The 27,211-nt window shown below is 41.3% G+C and overlaps 1 protein-coding gene across 1 annotated transcript; it reads left to right on the top strand.

The window, feature by feature from the left end:
- The first annotated feature begins 616 nt into the window (after window positions 1-616).
- Window positions 617-27,211, top strand: p2rx7 (purinergic receptor P2X, ligand-gated ion channel, 7). Its single transcript, XM_034171245.1, has 13 exons — window positions 617-889; window positions 3,375-3,522; window positions 3,603-3,674; window positions 4,227-4,299; window positions 4,791-4,887; window positions 7,579-7,659; window positions 10,705-10,840; window positions 11,347-11,483; window positions 14,234-14,324; window positions 18,935-19,000; window positions 20,517-20,621; window positions 20,843-20,950; window positions 25,664-27,211. Exons 1-13 carry the CDS (start codon window positions 771-773, stop codon window positions 26,165-26,167), a joined length of 1,737 nt encoding a protein of 578 aa, XP_034027136.1. The 5' UTR covers window positions 617-770; the 3' UTR covers window positions 26,168-27,211.

Raw genomic sequence — 27,211 nt, 5'->3', positions numbered from 1 at the left:
ATTTGACTTTCATTCCCCTGCTCTCCAGAGCATATCTCCACCTCTCCAAACTAGACTCAACTTGCTCTCTACTCTCAATACACATCACAATGTCATCTGCAAACATCATAGTCCATGGAGACTCCAGTCTGATGTCATCTGTCAACCTGTCCATCACAATTGCAAACAAGAAAGGACTCGGAGCTGATCCTTGGTGTAATCCCACCTTCACCTTGAATTAGTCTGTCATTCCTACTGTACATCTCACCACTGTCACACTATTGGCTTGTTTTACGCCGGATGCCCTTCCTGATGCAAGATTCCATTAAATTTTGGAAAATTTCGATAAAAAATCTGTGCAGTAGCTTTGACGTATAACTGCGAACAGACAGACAAATACATAAATAAACACAAATGATTTTATCGGAGATAATAAATCATTTCTGTAAGAGATTCATATCTGCACAATAAATAAATAAATAAATTAATTAATTTATTAATAAAAAACATTTTTGTAAGAGGTTCATATCTCCATTGTATATTGGAATAATAAATAAATAAAAAATAAACTGATGCAAGAAGGAGTCATATCTGTGCAACATACAGCAATAATAAATAAATACATAAGTCCATTTGAGATGGTGTCAAACAGGAATGTGAACAGAGCCTCTTGGCAGTGATGATGGTGGGAGTCAAAGGCAGCTGCAGCAGGTCACGTGACTCCACAGAGGGGAGGAGGAGGAGGAGGAGAGTCAGAGGTTCCATCCAGACCACAAACCTCAGAACCCACCATGCCGTGCGGTCTGCTCGCTCTGTGCCGTTATGAGACTAACAAGGTGATCCAGATCCACAGCCCCCGGCTCGGTTCGCTCAAATGGACCCTGAACGGACTCATTCTGCTCTTCATCTGGTGAGCGGGTTGTTTGGGGTTTTTTTTTTTAGCCCTGCGTTTAGTCTGCAGGCTCAGCTGGTTTCACTTCCTAAAACTACTCACTTTCACGTTTTGCATAAAAACAGTGGAAATGGTCACTTTTATTTATTATTATTTTTCGAAATAAACACAGTGGGTTATATGTTTTTTTTTCACCATTCATAGCAAACTTTTAAAAAGATTCGTAATTGTAGAGTTTTTTTTAATTGATCATCTTGTCAATAAAGTTTTATGAAGATGAAAGTTGGTTTGTCCTAAAGCCTTTGGCTCAGCTTCACGATTTCTCAAATTTGGTGCCAAAAATCCATTTATTATTATTATTATTATTAGTTGGTGGGGTGTTTAATTTGTCAAAACAAGGTATCTAAATTATAGCTACTATAAATAGTTTCAGCAGTCACCTTAAGTAAAAGTATGAATAATGGATTTCCCTCTTAAATGTAATGCAGCTAAGTCACTTTTACATCCAGTTGGTTTTGGACAAGTCGAGAGATGATACATTAACATTTCCACTCATTTGCTTCAATCATCCATCCATCCATCCATCCATCCATTAATTTTCTTCCGCTTCATCCGAAGTCGGGTCGGCGGGGGCAGCAGCTCAAGCAAAGCCGCCCAGATCTCCCGACCCACACACACCTCCCCCAGCTCCTCCGGGGGAACCCCGACGCGTTCCCAAGCCAGCTGCGAGACGTAGTCCCTCCAGAGTGTCCTGGGTTTTCCTCTGGGGCCTCCTCCTGATGTGACGTGCCTGGAACACCTCTCCAGCGAGGCGCCCAGGGGGCATCCGGAAAAGATACCCGAGCCACCTCCGCTATCTCCTTTTGACGTGGAGGAGCAGCGGCTCGACTCCAAGCTCCTCCCAAGTGACCAAGCTCCTCACCCTATCTCTAACGGAGCACCCAGCCACCCTGCGGAGGAAACTCATCTCGGCCGCTTGTACTCGCAATCTCGTTCTTTCGGTCATGAACCAAATCTCATTACCATAGGTTAGGGTCGTAACGTAGATCGATCGGTAAATCGAGAGCTTTGCCCCACTGCTCAGCTCTCTCTTCACCACGACGGCCCGATACAGTGACTGCATCACTGCAGACGCTGCACTGATCCGTCTATCGATCTCACGCTCCATCCGTCCCTCCCTCGTGAACAAGACCCCGAGATGTTTAAACTCCTCCACTTGAGGCAAGGACACTCCACCGACCTGAAGAGGGCAAGGCACCTTTTTCCGGTCGAGAACCATGGCCTTGGATTTGAAGGTCCCGGATGCTTCACACTCGGCTGCAAACCACCCCAGTGCACGCTGAAGGTCATGATTTGACGGAGCCAACAGAACCACATCATCCGCAAACAGCATACATTCTGTGGTTCCCAAACTGGACCCCCTCTACACCCTGACTGTGCCTAGAAATTCTGTCCATAAAGGTAATGAACAGAACCGGTGACAAAGGGCGGCCCTGGCGGAGGCCAACGTGCACTGGAAGCAGAGTTGACTTACTACCAACAATGCGAACCAAGCTCCTGCTGCAGTCGTACAGGGACCGGAAAGCCCTTAGCAAAGGATCCCGTACTCCGGGAGCACCCCCCCCCACAGGGTGCCTCGAGGGACACGGTCGAACGCTTTCCCCAGATCCACAAAGCACATGTGGACTGGTTGGGCAAACTCCCATGAATCCTCGAGCACCCGATAAGGGTGTAGAGCTGGTCCAGTGTGCCGCGACCAGGACGAAAACCACACACTCCTCCTGAATCCGAGGTTCCGCTATCGGTCAAATTCTCCTCTCCAGTACTCTGGAATAGACCTTACCGGGGAGGCTGAGGAGTGTGATCCCCCTGTAGTTGGAACACACCCTCTGGTCCCCCTTCTTAAACAGAGAGACTACCACCCCAGTCTGCCAGTCCAGAGGCACTGCCCCCGACCGCCATGCGATGTTGCAGAGGCGTGTCAACCAAGACAGTCCCACAACATCCAGAGACTTAAGGTACTCAGGACGGATTTCATCCACCCCAGGAGCCTTGCCACCAAGGAGCTTTCTGACCACCTCGGTGAGTTCGGCCTAGGTGATGGATGAGTCTGCCTCTGAGTCCCCAGTCTGTGCTTCCTCTTCAGAAGACGTGACGATGGGATTGAGGAGATCCTCGAAGTATTCCTTCCACTGCCCAACAACATCCTTGGGTGGTGCTTCAATCAATCATGTAGAAATGTGTCTAGAATAGTGAGTGTGCATGAATGTGACTGATGAGGGAACCCACCAAGATGGCTACTGTGGATGTGTGCATGAACATTGAGCAGTCCTTCTCCTATTTACTCTCTAATATCAACCTACCGCAGTTGACATAAAATTAAAATAAATAAATTATTTTCTATTAAAAAGCAGTGCAACATTTAAGATTTTGTGGGAATTTTTTCTCTTCTTCTTTGCTGCACTTTTTGCAGCTTTTCTTAAAATTTATTTTTATTTGGCAGCTTTATGATGCTGTGGAACAGAAAGTACCAGGAGACAGAGCTGGTTGTGAGCTCTGTCACCACCAAGGTGAAGGGTGTGGCCCTGACTAACCTGGCTGGACTGGGGGACCTGGTTTGGGATGTGGTGGACTACAGTGGGCCCATACAGGTAAGTCTCAGGTCCTCAGTGACCGATATTTGGAGAGGGGGGGAAAAAGAATCTGAACATTTGTTTTCTTTTGCTTGTAGGAGAAAAACTCCTTCTTTGTGGTGACAAATGCCATTATGACAAAGAACCAGAAACAAGGAAAGTGCCCAGAGGTGCTCACTCAATCTTTGCTTTTCTTAGTGATGGAGGTCGCGTATATCACATTTTAAAGCACCAGTGAAACAACACTGATGTCCTTTATTTCACTTAAAATTATTTATAATGCGCCCAACCACCAGAAGATGGCGTTATAGATATGAAAAACCAAAACAAAGCGCTCTGAGTGCCCTTCTAGATTAAATTTTTATTTTGTTAACACATTAACTGTATTGCAGCCACAGCTTTAGAGATGTACCGACACAGATTACGGCACGGTTAAAAAGACAACAAGCAATCCAGCACGAGTAATGAAAGCTAACAGTTAGCATGACCAGCTCATTACTTTATTTGCAAAAGGTGATACAAATGGTAACTGATGGAAATGTTCAAATGTATGTTGACTTGACTGTGAATCCAGATGTGGCCACTCAGCTGAACTAGATTGGAGTGGATAATTTACATGACCAGATCTGCGACTGTTGTCAAAAAACATAATGGTGTTATTGCTACATTGGTTTAGGTGATGTTAGCCTAACTTTTCTCATTAGCAGTGTTGTATATTCTAGGTTCCTCCTTATGGCAGACCGTGTCGTACTGATAAGGACTGTGAAACAGGATCCTGGAACCAACACAGTCATGGTACAGTGCAATTGTTGACCTATACAGTTTTTGGTGGTGGGACTCTAGACTACACAAACATAATCTCACGCTAATGTCACATTTGGTTGTGATTTTGGCCACCATGGGGCATAGCTTCTGAAGCCTAGTATAGGTAAGAACTTAGCCTAGGCGTCACGGATGTTGATGAAACTTGGTGCTGTAGGGTATAGCTTGCTAAGACCTTGCACAGGTTTAAGGTTTGGTTCAGCGATGTGCATTAGGGTCAGTGTTGCCCTTATTCTGAGGTCAAGATTGAGTTCAAATTTTACATAGATATAAAAAAACAGTTATTGAGTCAAAACCTTGAATGAATGTAATGATTCAAACCTGTGTTAGACGCTGTGGATGAAAGAATGACAAGTTTGCTTGTGATAATAAGGTCTAAAAGCTAGAAACCATAGTTTGTAACGCCACTGTTAAGTGTCATTGATGGAAGGATGGTGCCGTTTGCTTCATTTTGTGTGTTTTAGGGATTCAGACGGGAGCTTGTGTGAAGTTTGATGCAATGAAGAAATTCTGTGAGGTTTCAGCTTGGTGTCCAATAGAAAGAGAGACAAAGTCTCCGAGGTAAACCAGAGTTTCACCCTCTTCTTTTCTTTGTTAAGGAATTGAAAATGTTAACTTGCATGGTGGTCATTTGGGCTACATGCTAGCCAGCCTAGATGTTAAGAATGGGCTAGGCTAGCTAGTTTTTTGGCTAGTGCGGTCAGATCAGCTGGATTGTTTAAGTTAATGGCTTTAAAGGCAGTCTTGTATAAAGTACCTCAAAGTGATACTTGAGTGGAAGTATCTTACCATAAAATTACTTTGGTAAAAGTTAATGTCTCCTTTAAAAATATTACTTGAGTAAAAGTCTTAAAGTATCTGACATTTTCTGTACTTAAGTATCAAAATGTAATTTAAGTAAAGGTAAAATGTGAAATGGCAACACAAAAATAAAGCCAGTGTGGTGTACAAACTGAAACTGACCTTTACTATTCTTGCTGTTTTTACCCCATAACTCCATAACATTCAGTCATAGATAGTCCAAACTATACCTTTTTGGAATATTTCTGATCAGACAAATAATGCGCTATACTTTGTAATATGACTGGAGCATTTTTAAATTTTGACCCCTGTGTAATTCTTCATTGACCCCTACCTGGCCGCTATATTGGATTTTCAAGTTGCCAGCACTTTCTTCCTCAAACATTGATTTATGGAGAACATTCATGCCAAATCTGATGCTTGTATCACCAAGTGAAGAATTCTGGCCAAAAGTCATACTTATCTGCTCCACTATGAAGAATGCGTAAGTATTTGTTGTATGAAAGCCACAACTTTTCAGACATGTTAAAATAATAAAATTATTTGGATTATGAGATGTTAACCATAATTGGATCTGAAGAGAGAATGGCTTATTTAGCTGCATAAAAGTATTATCAAAATAAAAATAAGTGTAAGATATATATTTTTCAGTTTAAATAAATTTTTGATTCAGCTCTGTAATTTTTTTGATCAAATTTATTTTCCTTCACATTTCTTTTTTTCACCTTCAGATCTTTTTTTTCACTTTGAGATCTTATTTTTTCAGTTTCAAACTTTTGGCCCCGTTCTGGCATGGGAGGGCGTGACTTCGATTGAGAGGGGCGTGGAATTGTGAGTGACAGCAGAGCAATCAGTCCTCACATGATGTTGCATTCAGGAAATATGGGTACTTTGATAGATAATGACTCTGCTCCCGTCTCTATCGTTTATTTATACTACACGGCTGGCGTGTGAAAGAAAATAGAGAGAAAGAAAGCTTATTACGAGGCTTTAAACCCTCGAGATAAAACTGTTTATTGTAATCGATGTGTTACAGTTGGTTCAGTGGATCCGTATGTTGTACCGGATAGTGAATTTAATAACGATGTAACAAAGTTGACCGCCCGTAAATCCAAGCTGCCCGGAAGAGCGCTCCGGTTACCGGCGGTGTTTAGATGCCCCACCGTTACAGGCGTAGCACCGTGGCTCTGAGAGATCCGCCGCTACCAGAAATCCACTGAGCTGCTGATCCACAAGCTGCCGACCAGGGCAGCCTTGCTGGCCTCCTGCAGAGCATCACAGCGGAGCTCTGAAAGCGGAGGTCGGTCTTGAAGTCCTGAGTGATTTCTCTCACCAGGTGCTGTAAGGGCAGCTTGTGGATCAGCAGCTCAGTGGATTTCTGGTAGCGGCGGAGTGCCATAGTGCTGGGCCTGTAACGGTGAGGCTTCTTCACACCGCCAGTAACCGGAGCGCTCTTCCGGGCGGCTTTGGATTTGGATTTACGGACGGTCTGCTTGGTTGTGGCCATATTAAAGCTTCCTTCAGATCTGCTGAGCCAGGTCTCTCTGTGTGTCACTTAGAAAGCTCATAACACTCCACTGCTTGATGGACAATAACTGCTGGCAGCCTGTAAAATGAGCGAACTGCCTCATTTTCATACGGCATGCTGTGCTGCATTCACGGTCTTGTGTGGATTTGGTACACATCGTTTTTTTTAGGTATAGGTGTTAAACTTTACAATCTTGCATATTTTCCAGTTTTTAAACATCAAAAATGACCAAGAGTGGCCTAGAATTACTTGTAATAGGCATCTTTAGCATCACTTTATTTACAGGTATGAAGACAATACAGTGGAGAGAAAGTGTAAAGTCATTATCTATCAAAGTAACCACGTTTCCTGAAAGCAACATCATGTGAGGACTGATTGCTCTCCTGTCACTCACAATTCCACACCCCTCTCAATCGAAGCCACGCCCTCCCACGCCAGAACGGGGCCAAAAGTTTGAAACTGAAAAAATAAGATCTGAAAGTGAAAAAAAGATCTGAAGGTGACAAAAAGAAATTGGAATGAAAATAAATTATTTGATCAAAAAAAAATTACAGAGCTGAATCAAAAAGTTATTTAAACTGAAAAATACATATCTCACACTTATTTTTATTTTGATAATACTTTTTAAATGTTTATAAAATTCAAGAACAAAACTTTAATTTTCAGTTTCAAAATTTATTTTTTCAATCTTTTTTTGTTTTCAGATTACAAAACTTTAATTTTCAGTTTCAGACATTATTTTTTCAATCTTTTTTATTTTCAGATTACAAAGCTTTTGGCATTGATTTAGCTCCATAGGTGCATAGCTAATGTTTAGCTTTATACATCTGGAAATGGAGCATACAAAACTTAGTACAGCGCCACCAGCGCTTTGTCTCAGAGTAAATCTCTGGGTTCTGATTTTTGGATTTTTCTCCATCCAGGCCCGCTCTGCTCGCAGCAGCTGAGAACTTCACGGTGCTCATCAAAAACAACATCCGATTTCCTGCGTTTAATTATATCCGGTAAGAACTTGCTTTTCTGGATTTCCTGTCGATTTGGTGGTACACGTAAAAAAAAAAAACCAAAAAAAAAAAAAACCCTTGACCTGATATCAGGACTTTTTTAGTCATACGCTGTTTTTAGAAAATTTGGAGGAACATATCCATTCTTGGCCTAGAATGAACCAGATAAATCATATGTTCCTTCTTCTGTTTTTCTTGTTGCTTAATACTGACAAATTATACTGTATTTGTTGTTTGTGCTGCCTGATTCTGTTTTTTCTCTGTATTTGATGTGCGGCTCCATCCAGAGATGGGCGTCTTCTTTGGCAGGCCTCCTGTCTTGTACACCAGCGTGGACTCACAAAATTTCCTGTATATTCGTACTGTCAATTGTCTCTGTAGCATGGCCCAAGCAGACGGTCGCCCCTTTGAGTCTGGTTTGCTTGAGGTTTCTTCCTCAAATCATCAGAGGGAGTTTTTCCTTACCACTGTCACCTGTGTGCTTGCTCTAGGGGTTGGTAAGGTTAGACCTTACTTGTGTGACGTGCCTTGAGGCAGCTTTGTTGTGATTTGGTGACTTTGATCTTCAGTTTACCCCACAGAGTTTTAAATGGTATTGAAATCCGGGCTTTGTGCAGGTCAGTCAGTGTTTTGGGTCGTTGTCATTTTGGACGACAAAGCGATGACCCAGTTTTGCTGCAGACTGCATGAGGTTTTCTTTCAAAATCCTCACATATCCTTTCTTTATGATTCCTTCCACCTTGAGGAGATTCCCATTTCCACGTGCACTGAAGCATCTTCAGAGCATAATACTCCCACTGCCGTGTTTCACTGTTAGTGCAGTAGATAACAGAATATTTATAGAGGAATCCTTCAAATGGTGATACAAACACCAAATCTGGCAAAAAGTACACCTTAGATATTACTCTTTTGAAAAAACCGACGGGCCACTTGAATTTTCAGTAGGCGGCCACGTAGGGGTCAGTTGAAGAATTACATAGGGGTCAAAATATAAAAATGCTCCAGTCATATTAAAAATTATACCACATTATTTGTCTGATTTGTAAAGATTCAAAAAAAGTATAGTTTGGACTATCTGTGACTGAATTCTATAGTTATGGGGTAAAAACGACAAGAATGGTGACAAAGTTCAGTTTGTACAGTGGTCAAAAGTTAGAGTTGCTCCAATTTTGTTCAAAGATGATGCAAATTATTGGTTGAGTTAATAGGTTTCAAAAAGGAATAGTTTGCACCATGTATCCTCCTCCTAGCTCTCCTCTGTTTTGCAGAGGGTAGAACTGCACATCTGCTACGAAACATTTAACAGGTAGGTGCTCAACTGATTTTAAATTTTCTAAATGTTTCTAGCTGTTCAGCTTTATTTAATAAGTTATCGGTCTCAAAATTATCAGAGAAAAATTTATCGCAAGATAATTAGTCCGATAATGGTTTTTAAAGTTATCTAAAAAGATAGTCCGATAATGAAAACATTATCTTTGATAATTATCGGAACTGTGCCCACCACTGGTCACATGTCATAGAATTCATTGGACATCAACATTATTTGACCTTTACTTTAGAGACCAAGCATTAAACACAGTCAGAACTATTCTATTTATTAATCCAAGTAGCTCAATCAACAATTTGCACCATTTTTTACTAAAATGGGAGCAATTTTATCTTTTGACACCTCTACAAACAAATTGACCTTTGTCACCATTCTTAAGGTTTTTACCTCATAACTCCATAACATTCAGTCATAGATAGTCCAAACTATACCTTTTTGGAATCTTTATGATCAGACAAATAATGTGGTATAGTTTTCAAAATGATTGGAGCATTTTTATATTTTAACCCCTGTGTAATTCTTCAATTGATCCCTACATAGCCGCCTATTGAAAATTCAAGTGGCCCGTCAGTTTTTTCAAAAGAACAATGTCTAAGGAGAATTTGTGCCGGATTTGGTGCTTGTATCACTATGTGAAGTATTGTTTCAGTTATTTGCTGCACTATGTGGGGGTCAGTGTTCTTTGGGTTATGCTCATCTCTCTTCTTTCTCCAAACATAAGCAGCATCTCGATGACCCAAGAGCTCTAGTTTAGTCTCATCTGACCAAAGGACTCACTTCCAATCTGCATAATCTTTCTCCGGTTTGTCCTTAGCACACTTCAGTCTGGCTTGAAGGTGTCTCTTCTGCAGAAGTGGAGTTTTTCATGGTCTGGAACCTCACAGTCCATTCCTGTCCAGAGCTCTAGTGATTGTCTTCTTTGAGACTACACTTCTCAACTTGTGTAAGTCATTCGCTAGTGTCTTGGCAGTTGTTCTGGAGTCTTTAGACACATCTCTCTCTGTTTTTCTTCCCAGTCTTTGAAATCCTTTGTTTCCTTCCTCTGCCGGACTTGTTCTGTACTCTCTTTTGAATTTCTTGATGATACTTCTCACTCCAGTTCTTGGCCCTTGGAAACACTGTGATAACTCTTCTCGTCTTCTCCTGTTTTGTGAGGATCAACAATTCTTTTTCTCAAGTCCAAACTGATTTCTGTTGATTCTTTCTTAAGTGACAGCTCAAACCCTGACTGAAGTTTTTATACTGTGTGTACACTAGAAGATGACCCTCAGTTCTAACTTGATTTTACAAAGTTAAAGCACATCATTGCACAACAGTGATTTGTGCTGTGGCTCAACAAAAAGTTCAGCATGGTAGTTTTTGGTTTATGTAAAAATAAATTTGTTTCTGTGTGCAAAGTAAAATTATCTGAGCACCCAAAATGAAACTAGGACATTTAGAAATGCTGTTGAAAATATCTCTTGCTCCGTTTAAAAAAAAAAAAAAAAAAAAAAAAAAAAAAAAAAAAAAAAGCACTTGGGGATTTTTTGAAGAAAACATAAAATTTCACAGCAGGGGCTAATTTTTTTTGTCCTCATGTTTTATATTACAAATAGTTTTGCGTTCAATATATTTGAATTTGCTCATATAAAATAAATAACATGATGATGTTTTAGTCTGTGGAGAAATCAATTATTTCCCCACACATGTACAAAATGAGAGATTATTGTGTGTTATAGGAGGAATATTCTCCCTGAGATGAACGAGGCCTATCTGAAGAGCTGTCAGAGAGTCAACGACTCCCTGTGTCCCATCTTCAGACTGGGAGATGTGGTGCGAGCGGCTGGAGAAAACTTCTCAGAAATGGCTCTAGAGGTTGGATTAAAATCTTTGTGTGAAATGAATACTCACTTTCCTGATTATACCCTTTTGTTGGCATACACACGGCACAGACCTGAACGCTGTTTTAAAAGAATTTGGTTCAGGTCAGACTTTAATCTCGAACAAAAGCTGAAACCTTCTGTTTTGGATTTTTAGTCAAAATAACTGAGATGTGAAATCTCATCGTGTTATTCTTCCAGTGCAGAACAAGTTCTGTTCTAGTTCCTTCACCCAAATTTGGGATAGTTTGGAGAACCAAAAGGAAACTGGTTCATTTTTGTTGTGTTCAATATCTAAAACTCACAGGACTTGACGTGGGAACCAACAACCTTCATTTATCGTTGCTGTAGTTTTACCACAAATGTGGATAAAATGAGGTTAGTTTCAGAAATCATACTTTGACTCAACTGGTTTGAGGACCAGGCCTGTTCTTGCAGAATCAAAGCATCAGTGAATTGGCTCGGGTTTGGGTTTTGAACAATTCCTTGTGTTGACCACAGGGAGGTGTTATTGGCATCCAGATCAAATGGGACTGCAACCTGGACTGGCTGATGCACCGATGTTTGCCCAAATACTCCTTCAGACGGCTGGATGAGAAAGAGAGCAACAGGACTCTGTACCCCGGCCTCAACTTCAGGTGGGTTGGGCTCCCTGTCCTTTTTTTTCTGAGGTCAAAATTCAACATTATAGAAGGACAAATGTAAATATTCTGTTAAATGTGCAAGAAAACATGAATATGCCCACAAGGAGCCCAGTGAGCCAAACTATCGGCACATCAAATTTAGTGCTAATGGGATCAAAAGTGTAGATTTCTATAAACATCACACACTAATACAGTTGTTAAATGAAGGCTGTTCAGTAAAGATGTCTCCTGACCACTTTCTGGTTATTGTTATTGTGCTGAGTCTACGCGTGTATAACAACACATATCTCTATAGGTCAAGTGGTAATTTGCAGCCCTGAACACCGAACAGTTTCTTCATTACAGGAGCTAAGGTGGAATAGGAATAGTAAGGTGTGATAATGGAACCAGGTGAATGCAGAGCGGTCATCAGGTTCCTGTACCTGAGAGGTTGCGTGCCACGGGAGACGTTCACAGAGACTCATGGGCAAGATGTGCCATCATGTGACATAGTCGAGCACTGGCATAGTCAGTTCAAGTGTAGTTGGACATCAGTGGAAATGGCTCCCATTCTCTGGCAACCACAGTGTGCTATTGATGAAGACACCATCAGGCAGGTAGAGGTCACCATTTGGAAGGATTGCCAGCTAGCCTGAAATGTCAAGATCGGTTTGGGGTCTGTTGGAGGGGAAAAAAAAAACACCCATACATAATCACTTCTGCATGCAGAAGCTGTCTTTACGATGGATTCCCCCTGATTGCTTGTACCTTTCCAGGAGCAGGAATGAGTCACATGCTCCCAGTCTCTTTTGGCCATGTGTCAAGAAAGCTGGATGTCTTTGACAGACGAATTGCACAGGATGAAACATGGGTTTATCACTGTGATCCAGAGACTAAAGCCCAGCCAAAGCCATAAAAGCATTATGACTCGCCATCTCTGACAAAGGCTTGTGTCCAACCATCAGTGGGCAGGGTCGTGCTCTCGGTCTTCCAGCATGGAGTAGTGATGATGGATTTCCTTTCAAAGGGTGTCACAATTACCGGGACATACTATGTTTCACTGCTGCAGAAATTGCAGAAGGCCATCAAAGCCAACAGGTGCAGCATGTCTCTACTTGCCCAATGGTGTCTTCTGCAATAGCGGACTGTGGCTGCCTGGGAATGGGAGCCGTTTTCACCGATGTCCGACCACACTTGGACTGATGATGCCAGTGCTCGACTATGTCATATGATGGAGCATCCATAAGTCTCATTGAGTGTCTCCCGTGGTGTGCAGCCTCTCAAGTACAGGAACTTGATGACACTCTGCTTTCAACTGGCTCCATTATCACACTTTACTCCACCTTAGCCCCTGTAAATAGAAACTGTTAGGAGTTAAGCGCTGCAAATTACCACTTGAGCTATAGAGATACATGTTGTTATAGACATGCAAGTTCAGATTCCGACAATAACTGGAAGATGGCCAGGAGAAATCTTTAATAAACCTCGGGCGGTTTGTTTCAGAGGCTGAAGTGAAAACTTTATCTTCACCAACAAAGCTATCACCTCCAACCTATCCCAGAGAATTGTTAGGGTGTAACTAAAGCTGCCTCAAGAAAAGACAACTGCTATTATTATTATTATCATTATTACTACTACTGTGCTACTGTTACTTGCAAAAATGAAGAGGTAAAAGTTCAAAGGAAAAAGAAGACAATAGAAAAGAATGACATCAACTTTTAAGCAAACTTGCTCTTCCCTTAACAGTAACTGCTGCTACCACTAAATTGTTCAATAGCCTGTGTCACTCCTGTGTAACTGCCTGGTTTGGCTCAATTCCGAGGTGTTTATTTAAAAGGATCCCCATTAGCTGACGCCGAAACGTCAGCTCGTCTTTCTGGGGTCCAGACAATACAAAACAAAATCAAACATTACAATATCAGTTCATAAAATAAATCTTTTTAAGTAAAATTTACAAAACATCATACAAATCATATATAATTTCATGTGTTAATCTCACGCAATCAAATACATCCCCATGTGTGTGTATGTATATATATATATATATATATATATATATATATATATATATATATATACACACGTACAGTTGTCTCTTGGTATGTAGATATACACACTTCTCTCTGACAGTAAACTGAATATCATACAAATCATATATAATTTCATGTGTTAATCTCACACAATCAAATACATCCCCGTGTGTGTGTGTATGTATATGTGTGTGTGTGTGTGTGTATATATATATATATATATATATATATATATATATATATATATATATATATATCTATATATATACACACGTACAGTTGTCTCTTGGTATGTAGATATACACACTTCTCTCTGACAGTAAACTGAATATATTTGTCTTGACGGCAAAATGAGTCATGTGAGGACATCATCTTGAGCTTTGAGAAACACTGATTGACATTTGTTTCACCGTTTTCTTACTAATTGATTAAGCACCCTCACTGGGATGAATAGTTGAACTCCCAGTATGTCGACCTAGGTTGATTCCTGGTCACGCTACCTGTCTCTCCTTGGACAAGACACTGAACATAACTTGTGTGGACTAGCGTCCAGTTTGGGGGGGGGGGGGGGAGAGTCATGGACTGTCATCCTCTTCATGCTGGGGAATCCAGGGATAAACAACGGGGCCTATAGGACTTCTGTCATATACGCACTTTCCATATTAGGAATCAAATGACCTTCTAGGACCTCAGGATACATCTGTGTACATTCATGATCTGTTGTCCTCTAATCAGATACGCAAAGTACCACACAGAGAACGGAGTGGAGAAACGGACGCTGTACAAAGCGTTTGGGATCAGGTTTGATGTCATGGTCTTTGGACAGGTTAGTGTTTATGTTACCCAAGTACTTCTTTTATTTTATTTATATGTATGTATATATATATATATATATATATATATATATATATATATATATAATATTAAGTATGCAGGTTTTTTTTCTTTTAACTTATATGTCATGTGTCTTATAAGTCATTAGAGTAATGGACAACATTTCTCCAGAACTGTATAAAACAAATTCTCTCTCTTATGTCATCAGTTCAATGAAAACAGCTGAAATAAACTGATACTATAGTGGATATATCTGCCAAGACTGAACAGTCTCGGCATATTACATTACTGAAAGCATTACTGCACAACTGTAACTCCTGTTTCTTGCAGTAATAAATCAGTTCAGTTAATGCCAAACTAGCAGGAGGTGGTAAAATCACATCAGAATTTCAATACATCTACTTGGGAAATGATTCACAATATTAATACCAGCATTTTGGCATCAAAATTAGTCCTATATCTTGAAAATAACCCCCCACCCCTTGAATGTAACAAAGTATGGTCTGTTTTCAATTATCTGGCTATTCCGCTGTTTGTAAAGTTTGTCCATGCTCTTCAAAAACGTTACACAATTCTTTCACAAAGGTTTTATTTCAGTCACACTGTGTGAATAACAGAACTTAGGAGGAGGCCATGCTCTTCAAAAACTTTAAAAACATAAACCATTGTCAAAGGTTTTATCAAATTCTTTAGCCTGAGATCTTGTTTTTGACTTGGCCATGACACTTGATTTACTACAACTTGCCATGCTGTGACTTGAAATTACATGTGTAATTGCATGATCACTGTAATAATATCAGTACTTATGTAGCTTTTGTGACTTCTCTAAAACAAGTACTACCAAGTCAGGAGCATTATATATCATAAACTTGAATGTTGTGTTCAATGCAGCGTTCATCAAAACTAATCATGAAGTCACAACAATTACATTCTAATATTTTGAAAGATGTTAAAATTACAGTATATATTGCAGTTTTCTTTTTTGCATGGGATGGGGTTTTTTTGTCATGGTAGACACCCACTTCCTATATGAAATATCTCCCAAATTACACAATGCACAATCTCTGAAGTGGATGTAAGCATATTTGAGAAAAAAAACATTTCTACCATTACCACCTCCTGCTACCAGAACATGTAATTTAGAACCTGACCGATATATCAATTGGCCAACATGAGCCTTTTATGAACATATCAGTCATGCAGTTATTTTTGCCAATTTTATACAATTATAGACTTTTGATGAGGTGTACCCGTGATTTTGCAGACCTGGTCAGGATGGGGTTCACCCAAGGCCCTCTGTGAACCCCATTCTGACCAGGACCGCAAAATCACGGGTACACCGAAATCAAAAGTCTATAACTGCTTTATTATATGGTAAACAAGAAAACTGAAAAATCAATCTCAAGTTTCAACTCTTTATTATTACTGTCATACTGCACCAACTGACATTGATCGACTGGAGATGCCTGTTAAGTCTGTGATGAAGAGTCATCAGGCTTGTTTTCTTAAAAAGTTCGCCATTTGCCTGTCTAACTTCCACGTAAAATCGACCGAGTACTCCGTCAAGCATCCGTCTGTCATAAGTTTCAAAGTTGGCGCATGTCTCTTTTCAGTGATGTACTTGCGAAACAGGTTGGTTGCTGACTGTGTGTTTCTGCGGGTGTTCTTCACATCTTTTTCGTGTAAAATTAATTTTAAGTCTTCTGCCATCTTGTCAACAAACTGACAGCCAAAGTAGGCGTTGTATCGCGTTATCTGATTGGTCATTATCGATAGGCGTCGCTCGATTAGCTAGCGCTATGCTGCATGTGAGGTGTACTCATTTCACACGCCGGTCAACTCGGCGTGTGGTACAGCTCAGAAAGTGGCAAATGGGCCAATCAGAAGTTGGCAAAATCCCATACCATATAATAAGAATGAAAACTTTTATTGTACCCAATAAACAATGCAGGAGAAACAGTTTGGCTTTAGGAAATGGTATCATTACATAGTTTGCCCAGCAGAAGGCACTCCAATATCAGTGTTCCCAATGCTATCAAGCATGACTGGAATCCCATCACCCCTTGGTCACATCAGCAACAAGAGACAGAGGAAAAAGTGACCAGCTGCCAATCATTTTTCATCGGAGTGGGCATTTTTCAGCGACGAAAGGTCACTTTGCTGCTAGCTAGGTAGGGCCAAAACAGATGAGATGTTTCATGCAAATGCTAACCGCTGTGACACAGTGACTGCTAATCTACAAAGTTCATGTTTAAACTATAAAAGATCAAGTTTGAGTTACAGCTCTTTGTTATAGGGGTTGGATACTGAAATGCTATGCATCACTGTCATATTTTATCTCTCTGTCTCTCTATACGTGTGTGTGTATGTATGTATATTTAACTCCGTAATATCTGTAGTAGCGTCCTAAACATCCATACTGGTCGGACTCTAATACACCAACGGGTGCAGATCTGCAGTTAATTTCTTGTGTTCACTATCTTTTATTCATCAGCATCAGTGGTTTCATATGGGAGCTTTCATTCTCTCTATTTTCTTTCACGTGCCAGCTGCGTAGTAAATAAATGACGGAGACAGGAACAGAGTCATTATCTATCGAAATACCCATGTTTCCTGAATGCAACATCATGTGAGGACTGATTGCTCTCCTGTCACTCACAATTCCACGCCCCTCTCAATTGAAGCCACGCCCTCCCATGCCAGAACAGGGCCAAAAGTTTGAAACTGAAAAAATAAGATCTGAAAGTGAAAAAAAGAAATTTGAATGAAAATAAATTATTTGATCAAAAAAATTACAGAGCTGAATCAAAAATTTATTTAAACTGAAAAATATATATCTCGCACTTATTTTGATTTTGATAATACTTTTTAAATGATTATAAAATTCAAGAACAAACATTGAATTTTCAGTTTCAAAATTTATTTTTTCAATCTTTTTTATTTTCAGATTACAAAACTTTGGCCTTGCTTTAGCTCCATACGGGGGTGTTAGCGTTGTACTCTTTAATTGTGATCGTTACTGAGTTTTTAAAGTGTTTATCGCAAAGCGTTCTTTTTTTTTTTTCTTTACGACATCATGCAAGTTTTATAAGTCCGCAGACACTGATCTGTGGGTTACAGATACAAATCAGTTTCCTCGGATCCACGGAGTTTTGAGGAGAATAAACGCCACTCAAAGCCTGGCTGTTGTCGTAAAGCGAGACTGGTTGGTTGCTCCGGTGACACTGTGTGGTTCCTGTGTGAAGCTTAGCTAAATGTAGCATGTGTACATCGCAAACTTTTAGAACTTTCAAGTTTTTAAAAGAATTTTGCAGCATGTCTGTGTCACGAGCACGCACAGGCACAATGCTGTTTAATACGCCTATTTGAACCACTGCATTAAAGAGTACAACACTAACACCCCCCGCCCCCCTCCCCATGATGAAATCCGCGGACACATCATAATTTAAAAAAATAATTGACCTTGACAATATCACCACATACATACCCATCCATCAGACGCCTCCATTACGGTAATGTGAAATGATTTATTCTGAAATGTCGGTCTTCTCTCATCCGGGAGCATATAGTTTCAGTTTGCCACATCAATGAATGGAACCACACTGCCATCTAGTGGATATCCAGTGTGCCTGAGTGTGTATTTGTGAATCAGTAGGCATTTGTTTGTGGATCTGTGTGGATTTTGCAAAAAGAATGTGTCAAAATTATGTCAGAGGAAAGCGATGAATGCGTGTAATTGGTGATCCACAAATGCTGAAACTCAATTCACAAATACAATTTCCAGTTTTACAAATGTAATTTTTTTTTTTTACAAATTAAGTTTTATATTTGCAAATACAACATTATTGCAAAGACCAATTTATTTCTGTGTAGGCTCTCAGTTGTCCAGGTGGTTTCCATAGTAGACAAGCTTGAATCTTCGACTGGACTGGGTTGCTTGACGCGAGGACGTTTCGCTTCAAATCGCAGAAGCTTCCTCAGCTAAAAGGGAGCCATCAGAAGAGGCTTCCGTCCCATCATTAGGAGGGACAGCTGCCCTGTCATTAGGAGGGTGCTAACTAGAGCACAATAGGTGCTAATTAGAGCTATTGTTTAGTCACTAGCCTATAGCAGTCGGCCTCTCGGTAGGAGGGGTCTGGTTAGGTTTAAAAAACTCAAGCTTTTGTTGGCTTCTGTTTATTCTTCTCTACAAGAGTCAAGACAGAAGTCAGACTACGAGAGCAAGAATTTTAGCTGAGGAAGCTTCTGCGATTTGAAGCGAAACGTCCTCTCGTCAAGCAACCCAGTCCAGTCGAAGATTCAAGCTTCTCTACTAAAGACCAATTTACAAGTTACAAATATGAAATTTGCATTTGTGGATATCTGAACACATTTGCAAATCAATGATTATTTGTAGATCACCCTGCGTGCATTTACAAATATTAATGAGACAATTTTAAGCCCATAGTTTCATGGTTTCAAATTCAAAATCAGCCTGTCTCACTCAGAAATAAATTTTCATGAACCCTCCATTTGTGGAAGTTGAATGAAGATATTTTGGAGTAATCCTGCAGACATGTAGGCGGATTCAGACGTAATAGCTGTTTGTTTTTTGTCTTCCAGGCTGGCAGGTTCAACTTCATTCAGCTGATCATCTACATTGGCTCCACGCTGTCATATTACGCTCTGGTGAGGCGCAGCACTGTGGGAGTTGTTGCACAAATGTCCATTCATCCCCCGTCAGCACTGAACACAATGACAGACAGTGTTAAAGTCTGGAGTGGGATTTTTTTTTTTTTTTTTTTGGCAGCAGGAAAAATGGACTTAATGGTCCCTCTAGTATGCTGTAAACAAAAAAAATCTGTATGCTGAAGAAATGCGCATTCTGCCACCATAACATGAAGGCTACATCCAAAACCCAGTGGATTCTGTTGATGATGATGGACAATAGATGTTTTGTTTGTTTGTTTGTTTGTTTGTTTGCCACTTTACTGATTAGGTTGATTTTGATCACTTCATGTGCTAGGAAATGGTCCCTGTGGGCATGAAGACTCTCAGGGCTGTGACTGACAGTAAGGCTAAGTAGATCCTCTTCCTCTAGAGTTGGTAGAGCGAGTCGTCTGATGACCGAAGGGTCAGTGGTTCAAATCTGGCTCCCAACAAATCAAAAATCTGCATATTGACGTATCCTTGGGGAAGACACTTAACTCACCTTGCCTGTGTATGAATGAGGTGGTGGTCAGAGGGGTCGTAGGCGCAGAATGGCAGCCACGCTTTCGTCAGTTTGCCCCAGGGCAGCTGTGGTGACACTAGTGGTTTACCACCATGAATGTGTGTGTGAATGAATAATGCAACTTGTAAACTTTTGTAACTTTTGTCAAAATAAACCCATTATGGGTAACATTGGGGTTGACTTAAATCTACATACAATACCAAGCTTGTTGGAAACTGGTCAAAAGGCCTGGGTGTGGTGGGCCAACAAAGAGCCAGATGGACTTGAGCTTGACTTCAGTTCCTGACTTTTGGAAAATTTGCCCCTACCTGGGCAACGTCAGGGCCTATCTAGATATGTTTGCCATGTTTGGGCAGGGAATCAAAATTCTGACCTTGTGTTCCTAATGACCTTGACCTCAGTTATCTTGACCTCTGCCAAAACTAACCCTTTAAGATAATTCTGGGGTCAACCTTCATCCACATTCCAAGTTAGGTGGATCCAAGGATCTGGGAGATGTAGGCCAAGGAACAGACAGATAGATTTGATCTTTAGCAAATTTGATATTACTTGGGAAATTTTGTAACTTATCTGCAATATAAGTCAAAAGTTTGGAAGTGTCCAAACTTTTGACTAGTCGTGTAGATATGCAGGGCATGTATGGTGCAAATCTGGGAAGGGGCCTAATGACATTGGCTTTTGTCCCCAGTCAGCTTCACTTTTGCCTAAACTAAACCTTAAGGGTAGTTCCATTTCAGCTTTCATCCACTTACCAAGATAGGTGGACCTGGGACCACAAGAGTAAAAACCAAACAGACAAATGCTGCACAAATTATAGCGCAAGAACTTCCCACTTTGTATAACATGTTGGTGTCTGTACGTTTGTCTTGAGTTGGATTTATACAGAGTTTTGTTCAGACACGGCTCAAAAGTCTTCAAAGCTTTGAATGTCACAGCAGCAGAAGATACCAGATGTCTGCTTTTTCATTCTAGACGACTGTTCTGATTGATTGGCTGATCGGAACCAGCTGCTACTCCGCTGAGGTTGGCCAGAACTACTCTAAGAGGAAAGTGGAACTGGTTCAGGATAAACACAAGGTGGCGTATGACCTGATACCATGATGGAACAACATGTTGAATGCAGATTATCAGTCATTGTGTGTTCTGTGCTGTCAGCCTGGAGATCCTGAAATGTGGAGGTCTTTAAGGTTTAGTATCCTGTAAGAACACTTGGTTAAGTGTAGACACCAGAACAGTTTGGTCTTTGATGACTCTTAATTTGTGCACAGCGTTAACGTTGTGAATGTTGTACTTTGCAGTGCGTCCTCTGTGTGTCCTACGTGGACGAGAACAACATCCGACTAGTGAAGAATTCACAGAAGAAAAGTTTACAAGATGTGAAGCCGATGTCTGTGCAGCCACGGAAGGTAAACCTGCTGCACATGGGGGAATTCGCCAAAAAAAAAAAAACCTGGAAAAAAATTCTAATATTTATTCATGAAAAACCACTTTTTGTGAGTTCCTGGTATTGTAGTGATGCACATTTTGTGTGTGCCTCCACTGTGCTTATGGTAGTGGTATAAATACTTCTGAGAAGTCCTTTTCTACACAAAAGCTGTTAGCCACATGAATTCTTAATTTTGTGGGGGTATAAAGTTGAAGTCATTGTTTCATCCGTCTAACAGTCCATTCTGGATGTTTCCAGTCTTCATGCACTAAAAGGTGAAAAAAAGCAAACTCCATGACAGAGAGTCTCTCTGTGCGCTGCCTGTACCTAGTTTAGCTTTCAAGCCAGTGAAGTTTACTGGGGTGTGGCCATGGCTGTGCACAAAGCAACTACTTGGACCCATAGGTAAGCAGTGAGGACTCGTGTTCATCCAAAGGACAAGGCTGACTTTAAAAGCAAAAGTACTACCACTGCTACTAGACACTGACACCCCAAACGCAAGCACATTCTACAACATGCATGTAGATGTATTAAAAACATGTACAATCCATCTAAAAAGCATAAAAATATTGCCTGGAGTTAACCCCCCCCCCCCCCACCATGTCCACAGTACAATATTTAGAAGGTACGACATTTAAATAACCAAGATTGTGCAAATACATATTTGGAGGCACCATCTTGAAAAACTGCCCATCGTCCTGAAAATTGAATGGCTTTTTCTTTTCTTTTTAAAAAAAAAACAAACAAAAAAACTAAACCAAGTAGTACCGTTGTCAAATTTGGTGCATGGATCACCTAAATAAATAAATAAATTTTTATGATATATGCATTTATCTGCTGCACTATGGTGAGTTGTAACGGTCTTGCAGGAAGCTACGTTAAGTTGATATTTGTTGAACTTTGACCTGAATTCTGCTGACCTTTGTGATTACTGCTCTCAAACATGTTTGTCTGACTTTCTGGTAACTCTTTGCAATAAAGATACATTAATGCAGTAATAAGTGGCGGATACACGCGGTGGAAATGAGATTCCTCCGTCGGGTATCTGCGGTTGTTTACACTCAGGTACAGGGGGAGAAGCTCAACTATCCAGGAGGGACTCTGAGTAGAGCTGCTGCTGCTCCTTTCTTCAAATTGAAAGGAGCCAGCTGAGGTGGTTCGGCCATCTGGCAACAATGTCCCCTGGCCGACTTCCTAGGGAGATCTTCCAGGTATGTCCAACTAGGAGGAGGCCCTGGGGAAAATCCAGGACACACTGGAGGGATTATATTTCTCAGCTGGTTTGGTAATGCCTCGGGGTCCCACCAAATAATGAAGGATGAATAATGAGCCACGCAGCATGTTGTGTTTTTTTTTTTTTTTTTTTTGGTGTACGAGTCCAGTTATTAAACAATTGTGGGAGAATAGTGGCTCTGAGAGGCTCTTAGACGCAGAATATTCAGCTAACAAGGCTCATTTCTGAGCGTTGCACTAATTTCAAGAAGTTCAAAATTTACATTTGGAGCTTTTTCCAGTCTTGTGCGCTAAGGTAGAGAACATATTTGGAACAACCTAAAAGGTAAGTATTTGTAATGTTTTTTGTTATGTGTCGGACGCAGCTCGGAGAACCGACCAGCGTTTGAAGGACCCAGTATGGAATAAGCAGAGCACGGTTCAAAGGCTAACTGAATTTAATACATAACAGTGATAATATAATAACAAAAAGGTGCGGCCTGGCGTGGTGCGCTCCCAGCAGCGCTAACGGTCCGGAGCCAGAAGCTGTTTCGGACCCAAGGACCCCGCCGACACCCCCCAGGTGGCCGCAACAACCGAGTCTGTGAAAGAAGGAACCATTATGTGAGTCCACACTCTACACACAGAGAGAACACTTAAAGGTGTACAAACAGCAAACACTTCCTGGCTTGATTACTGATCAGCTTCCCAACCTGCAGGCATGGAACATCCAGTTCACAAAACTCCACTGCAGTGGAAGCTGATACATGACTAACAAACAGCTCAATACAATAAGGTGTGAGGGACACCACATTTACTGACTGTATAACTGTTAGTCACAAAATCTAACGTACCTCAGGAAGTGTGCTGACGAGCGTGAAACCTCACCCCCTCCTCTTTCACAGACTGTGCATCAAACCTGGACGTTCTCAGCATCCGCTGCTGATGAGATGGCTCCCGAGACGACGATCTCACCCGTCTGGTCACAAGGTCGAGTCTCTGGCAAATACATACTGTGCACTCCAGTCTTAAATGCCAACATGTTCCAATCCATCCAGATGCACCACAGCTGTGAGTCCTGACGAGTCGCAGGTGATCAGGGTGAGGTCCTGACAGCCTCAGCAACACAGCCACTCAGTCCGAAACGCACGCCACCTGGGAGGAAAACCAAAAAACAAACAAACCGGCAGCCAGGCCCCCCAGCCATATAACAGTTTTTATTGTAATAACTTGGTAAAACAGTTACATGTTCATTCTTTCTTCATAAGCAGCTGTAAAAGTATGTTTATGATAGATTTAACATCTTGTAATGGATCAGATGAGCTTGGCTGTGTGTGCACACTGACGCAATGACTCGCACTCAAGACGAGCATTTACGCAGAACGCCAGCTTGCAAAAGAACGATTTTTTTTTTTTTGTTGCAGTCAATAACGGACGAACACAAAGTTAAAAGATGGATCAGTGTGTCAAAATGACTGTCAAGCCACAGAAGAAATGAAGCCCGTGAGAAGACGCGCAGAGACGACTGTCCAGGAACGCAGAACACCAGCACCAAAAAGAGCAATTTTGCAGGCATTAACCTACGAACACAAAGTTAAAAGTTGGATCACGGTGTCGAAATGACTGTAAGCTGTGAAGAAATAAAGCCAGTGAGAAGAAACGCAGAGACGACTGTCCAGGAACCTGTGGTTTGGTTCTAGCTGGTCTGGTGCATTTAATGACTCTGGAACGCTGGTGAACAGCAGCCTGGCGCACGGATGCGCACACCAGCCGGACTGTACTGGAGCGTCTATTTTTTAGATTGTGTTTAAAAACTGTGACATCATCTTGAATGGATGGTGTGAACTATAAACCCACACTTTAAAGGGACCAAGTGTCGGAGGGCTGGAGGTTTGGACCAAACCCATGCCTAAACATGCACCAACGTCGCGCTGCATGGATCATATGCGGCGACACGAGCCATTTCAGGGTGGAAGGGGCCCGAATGACATGTCGCTCGTGGCTCACTAGAGGCTGATACCTGGCACATGTGCGCTACAGAAAGGCACACAGACGCACCTTAGTAGCGGATACATGATGGCTTAAAACCCGAACCATTCTTTGAATAATTGCTGACACACCCGTGCATGGCTCATTATTCGTGGCTTATTATTCGGTGGGACCGAGGCTTTAGAGGACTTGGCCTATGATGGGGAAGTGTGGGATGAGCTACTTGGTCTACTACCTCTGCAAACCAGATAAGCGACATAAAATGAATGAATAACAGTGAGTTAAGACTTAAATAACATGTTTTGTAGTCACTTATTAATGGTGTTTATGTTGAAATTGTTAAATATCATGGACAGCTTTAATAACCACTAACTTTAACAGTTAAACTGTAATTCACTGTTAGTTGATGCTTATCACTGTATTAATTGACCTTTATTGCAAAGTTACCAAAATTCTGTTATTGCGAATCACCAAATGGGCTTTATGTTGACGCAATATGAGTGGAGCGCCACACAGTATAGGTGGGTGGATTGATCCTAATATCGATACCATCGGTGGTATTGATATTGAACGATCCTCGTGTAAAACGATCAATACTCAAGCTTTTTTTCTCTCTCCCGCATGCACTGACTGCTGTGCACACAGAATCATCAAAGTCTACTCTCTGTCTGTAAGAGCAGCACTGCGCTGTGTCACACAACACGGAGCAGCGCACCCTTGTATTATGGTTTGTCAGCCCTCTACCTCAGGAGATTTTGTTTTAAGTTGTGTTGAGTGATATTTTTTTTAACAAAAATGTTGATTGTGATAAAGTATTTGGTTGTCACCTACAACGTATGGCGAAATTTTATCCTAGGTCTTATGGATCTATGAAGCTTAAATATGAAAATATCGGTGTCGATATCGGCGATACTGGGCCTGTATTTACTTGGTATCGGATCAGTACCAAAATTCCCGGTATTGCCCACCTCTACCACACAGTGGCGCAAGGCTCACTCTGTGGTAGACGGAGGCACAAACCGGAAACGGTGTAAAACTTGTGCCATTTCAACAAAGTTTAAAATGAGAGCTGCCAATATAGCGCCACCAACATTTTTGGAGTCGTCATTGTTTATGTACATCAGAGGAACACACTTCCAGTTGTAATGGGAAATGACTCAGATGTTTTTACTCTCCAACAGTGTCACTTTAATTTGTGCACAACTGTTGTGATTTTTTTTTAAACAAAATGTAGTTGTCCCACACTATTGCCGTAATTTCCACCACAACACTGTAATGTCCCTTTAAACAGTTTGTATGAAAGATTGTTTGGGTAGTTTCTATGGAGATTAACAGTGACATCAGAGCACATGTGTATAGCGCCAAATCACAACAAACAGTTGCCCCAAGGCGCTTTATATTGTAAGGCAATGGTGTGGTGGAAATTACATTTACAAGGCCAATAGTGCCCGTAGTTTAAGAATCACCCTTTTATTCTTGTCCTCCTGATCAGGATGAGGCGGGACACCTGATGGTTGTGCTGTGTCTGCTGCAGCCTGATGTCAGCCTGGATCCTGACCACCAGGCTGCTTCCATCCCAAAGTCAAGCCCAGACCCCAGACGTGCCTGTCCAGCCTGGTGCCAGTGTGAGTGCTGCTTCCCCTCCGCTCATCCACAGGAGGAGCTGTGCTGCCGCCAGAGTCGGGGCAAATGCATCACCACGTCAGCTGTGTTTGAGCAGCTCGTGCTGCGTCGCCCCCTCCTGGAGATCACACTTCTGTGCCAGAACCCTCTGTCTTCACCATCCCTGCAGGGTCAAACTGCAGCTCTGCGTCACTGTGCCTACAAACGGTACATCAGCTGGAGATTTGGGGTCCTGCCCGGCTACGCCCACCCGGTCATCCCCAGCTGCTGCGTGTGGAGAATCCGGGAGGACTATCCGAGTCCGGATGGGCAGTACAGCGGTTTCGGGCCCCAGGTGGTGTCCATGCAGACCTGTGCAAACGGAGAGCTGTGAGGGGAGAATGTCTCAGCACGATGTTGAATTAAACTGGTCACTTAACAGGAAGGTGTGAGGGTGAAGAATGTCCCGTTTACTCATTATGCATGTTTATTTTTTACTCTGTGATGTCATCAGTTCAGCTGATTGTGCACACTTTTGGATGTTGTTGATTTGTTTCATGTGATGGGCAATGAGCAGAGATAGAGACTTAACTTATGGGGGAAAAGGCGCAGTACCTGGACACACACATGGGGGCGCCATTCCCCTTCATCTGAATCATGGTACAAAAGGACACTTTTTCAGGACCAACTTTATGAATCAGTTATAAACACATTTACAAACCATGAAATGTAAAATTAGAGTAGCACTCATTCTTAATGCACCTATTGAAATCTTCACAGTTGGTGAATCTTTTAGCTGCATCATCTGATTGACATTCTGCAGTGTAATGATGCGCTCGCTCCACAATATGATACAAATCATGATACACCTGTCATGATTCAATACATAATTATATCACCATTCACACTAATTACATAGGAAATAATCTGGTGAATGTTTAACAATGAAAGAAAGCATTCTGAAGTACAAATTGCAATTGATGCTATCTGTGTCTTGTTTATATATTTCATAAATCATTTATGATTCTTCTACAAGAGGCTGTTATTTCTTTCATGCAGTTGACTTAAAATAGATTCTATACAGACTTCAAAATATGATTATCACAATACATTGTCACGTGTATATAATGTCTTCTAAAGAGTCAAATCTGAATCCCTTTGTGGTTACATGCCCTTGGTTCAAGTTGGGTCCAAAAGTATTTGGATACTGACAGTTTTTTTTATTTTGCCTCTGCACTCCACCACAATAGAATTGAAATAAAAACAATTGGTGGTCTTTTAGTGTCCACTTTCAGCTTTAATTCAAGGAGTTTCCCCCAAATATTGCAGTAATCAGTTGGGAATTAAAGCCATTTTCAGGGACCATAAAAAATTGGACAAATGATTTATTGTGAATACACACATTGCTTTCAAAAGCAGTTTTCTTTAGATCATGTCA

Source organism: Thalassophryne amazonica, chromosome 5 (genome assembly GCF_902500255.1).
Source record: "Thalassophryne amazonica chromosome 5, fThaAma1.1, whole genome shotgun sequence".
NCBI lineage: Eukaryota > Metazoa > Chordata > Actinopteri > Batrachoidiformes > Batrachoididae > Thalassophryne > Thalassophryne amazonica.
Note: the sequence above shows the minus strand (reverse complement) of the source record. Positions and strands in the feature narration are given on the sequence as shown.

Bases quoted from the DNA above. Each gene is read 5' to 3' on its own strand.
- p2rx7 (XM_034171245.1), top strand. From the start codon at position 771: ATGCCGTGCGGTCTGCTCGCTCTGTGCCGTTATGAGACTAACAAGGTG. The intron at 3,675-4,226 runs GTGCTCACTCAA...TGTATATTCTAG, and splicing joins AACAAGGAAAGTGCCCAGAG to GTTCCTCCTTATGGCAGACC. The intron at 4,888-7,578 runs GTAAACCAGAGT...TTCTCCATCCAG, and splicing joins AGAGAGACAAAGTCTCCGAG to GCCCGCTCTGCTCGCAGCAG.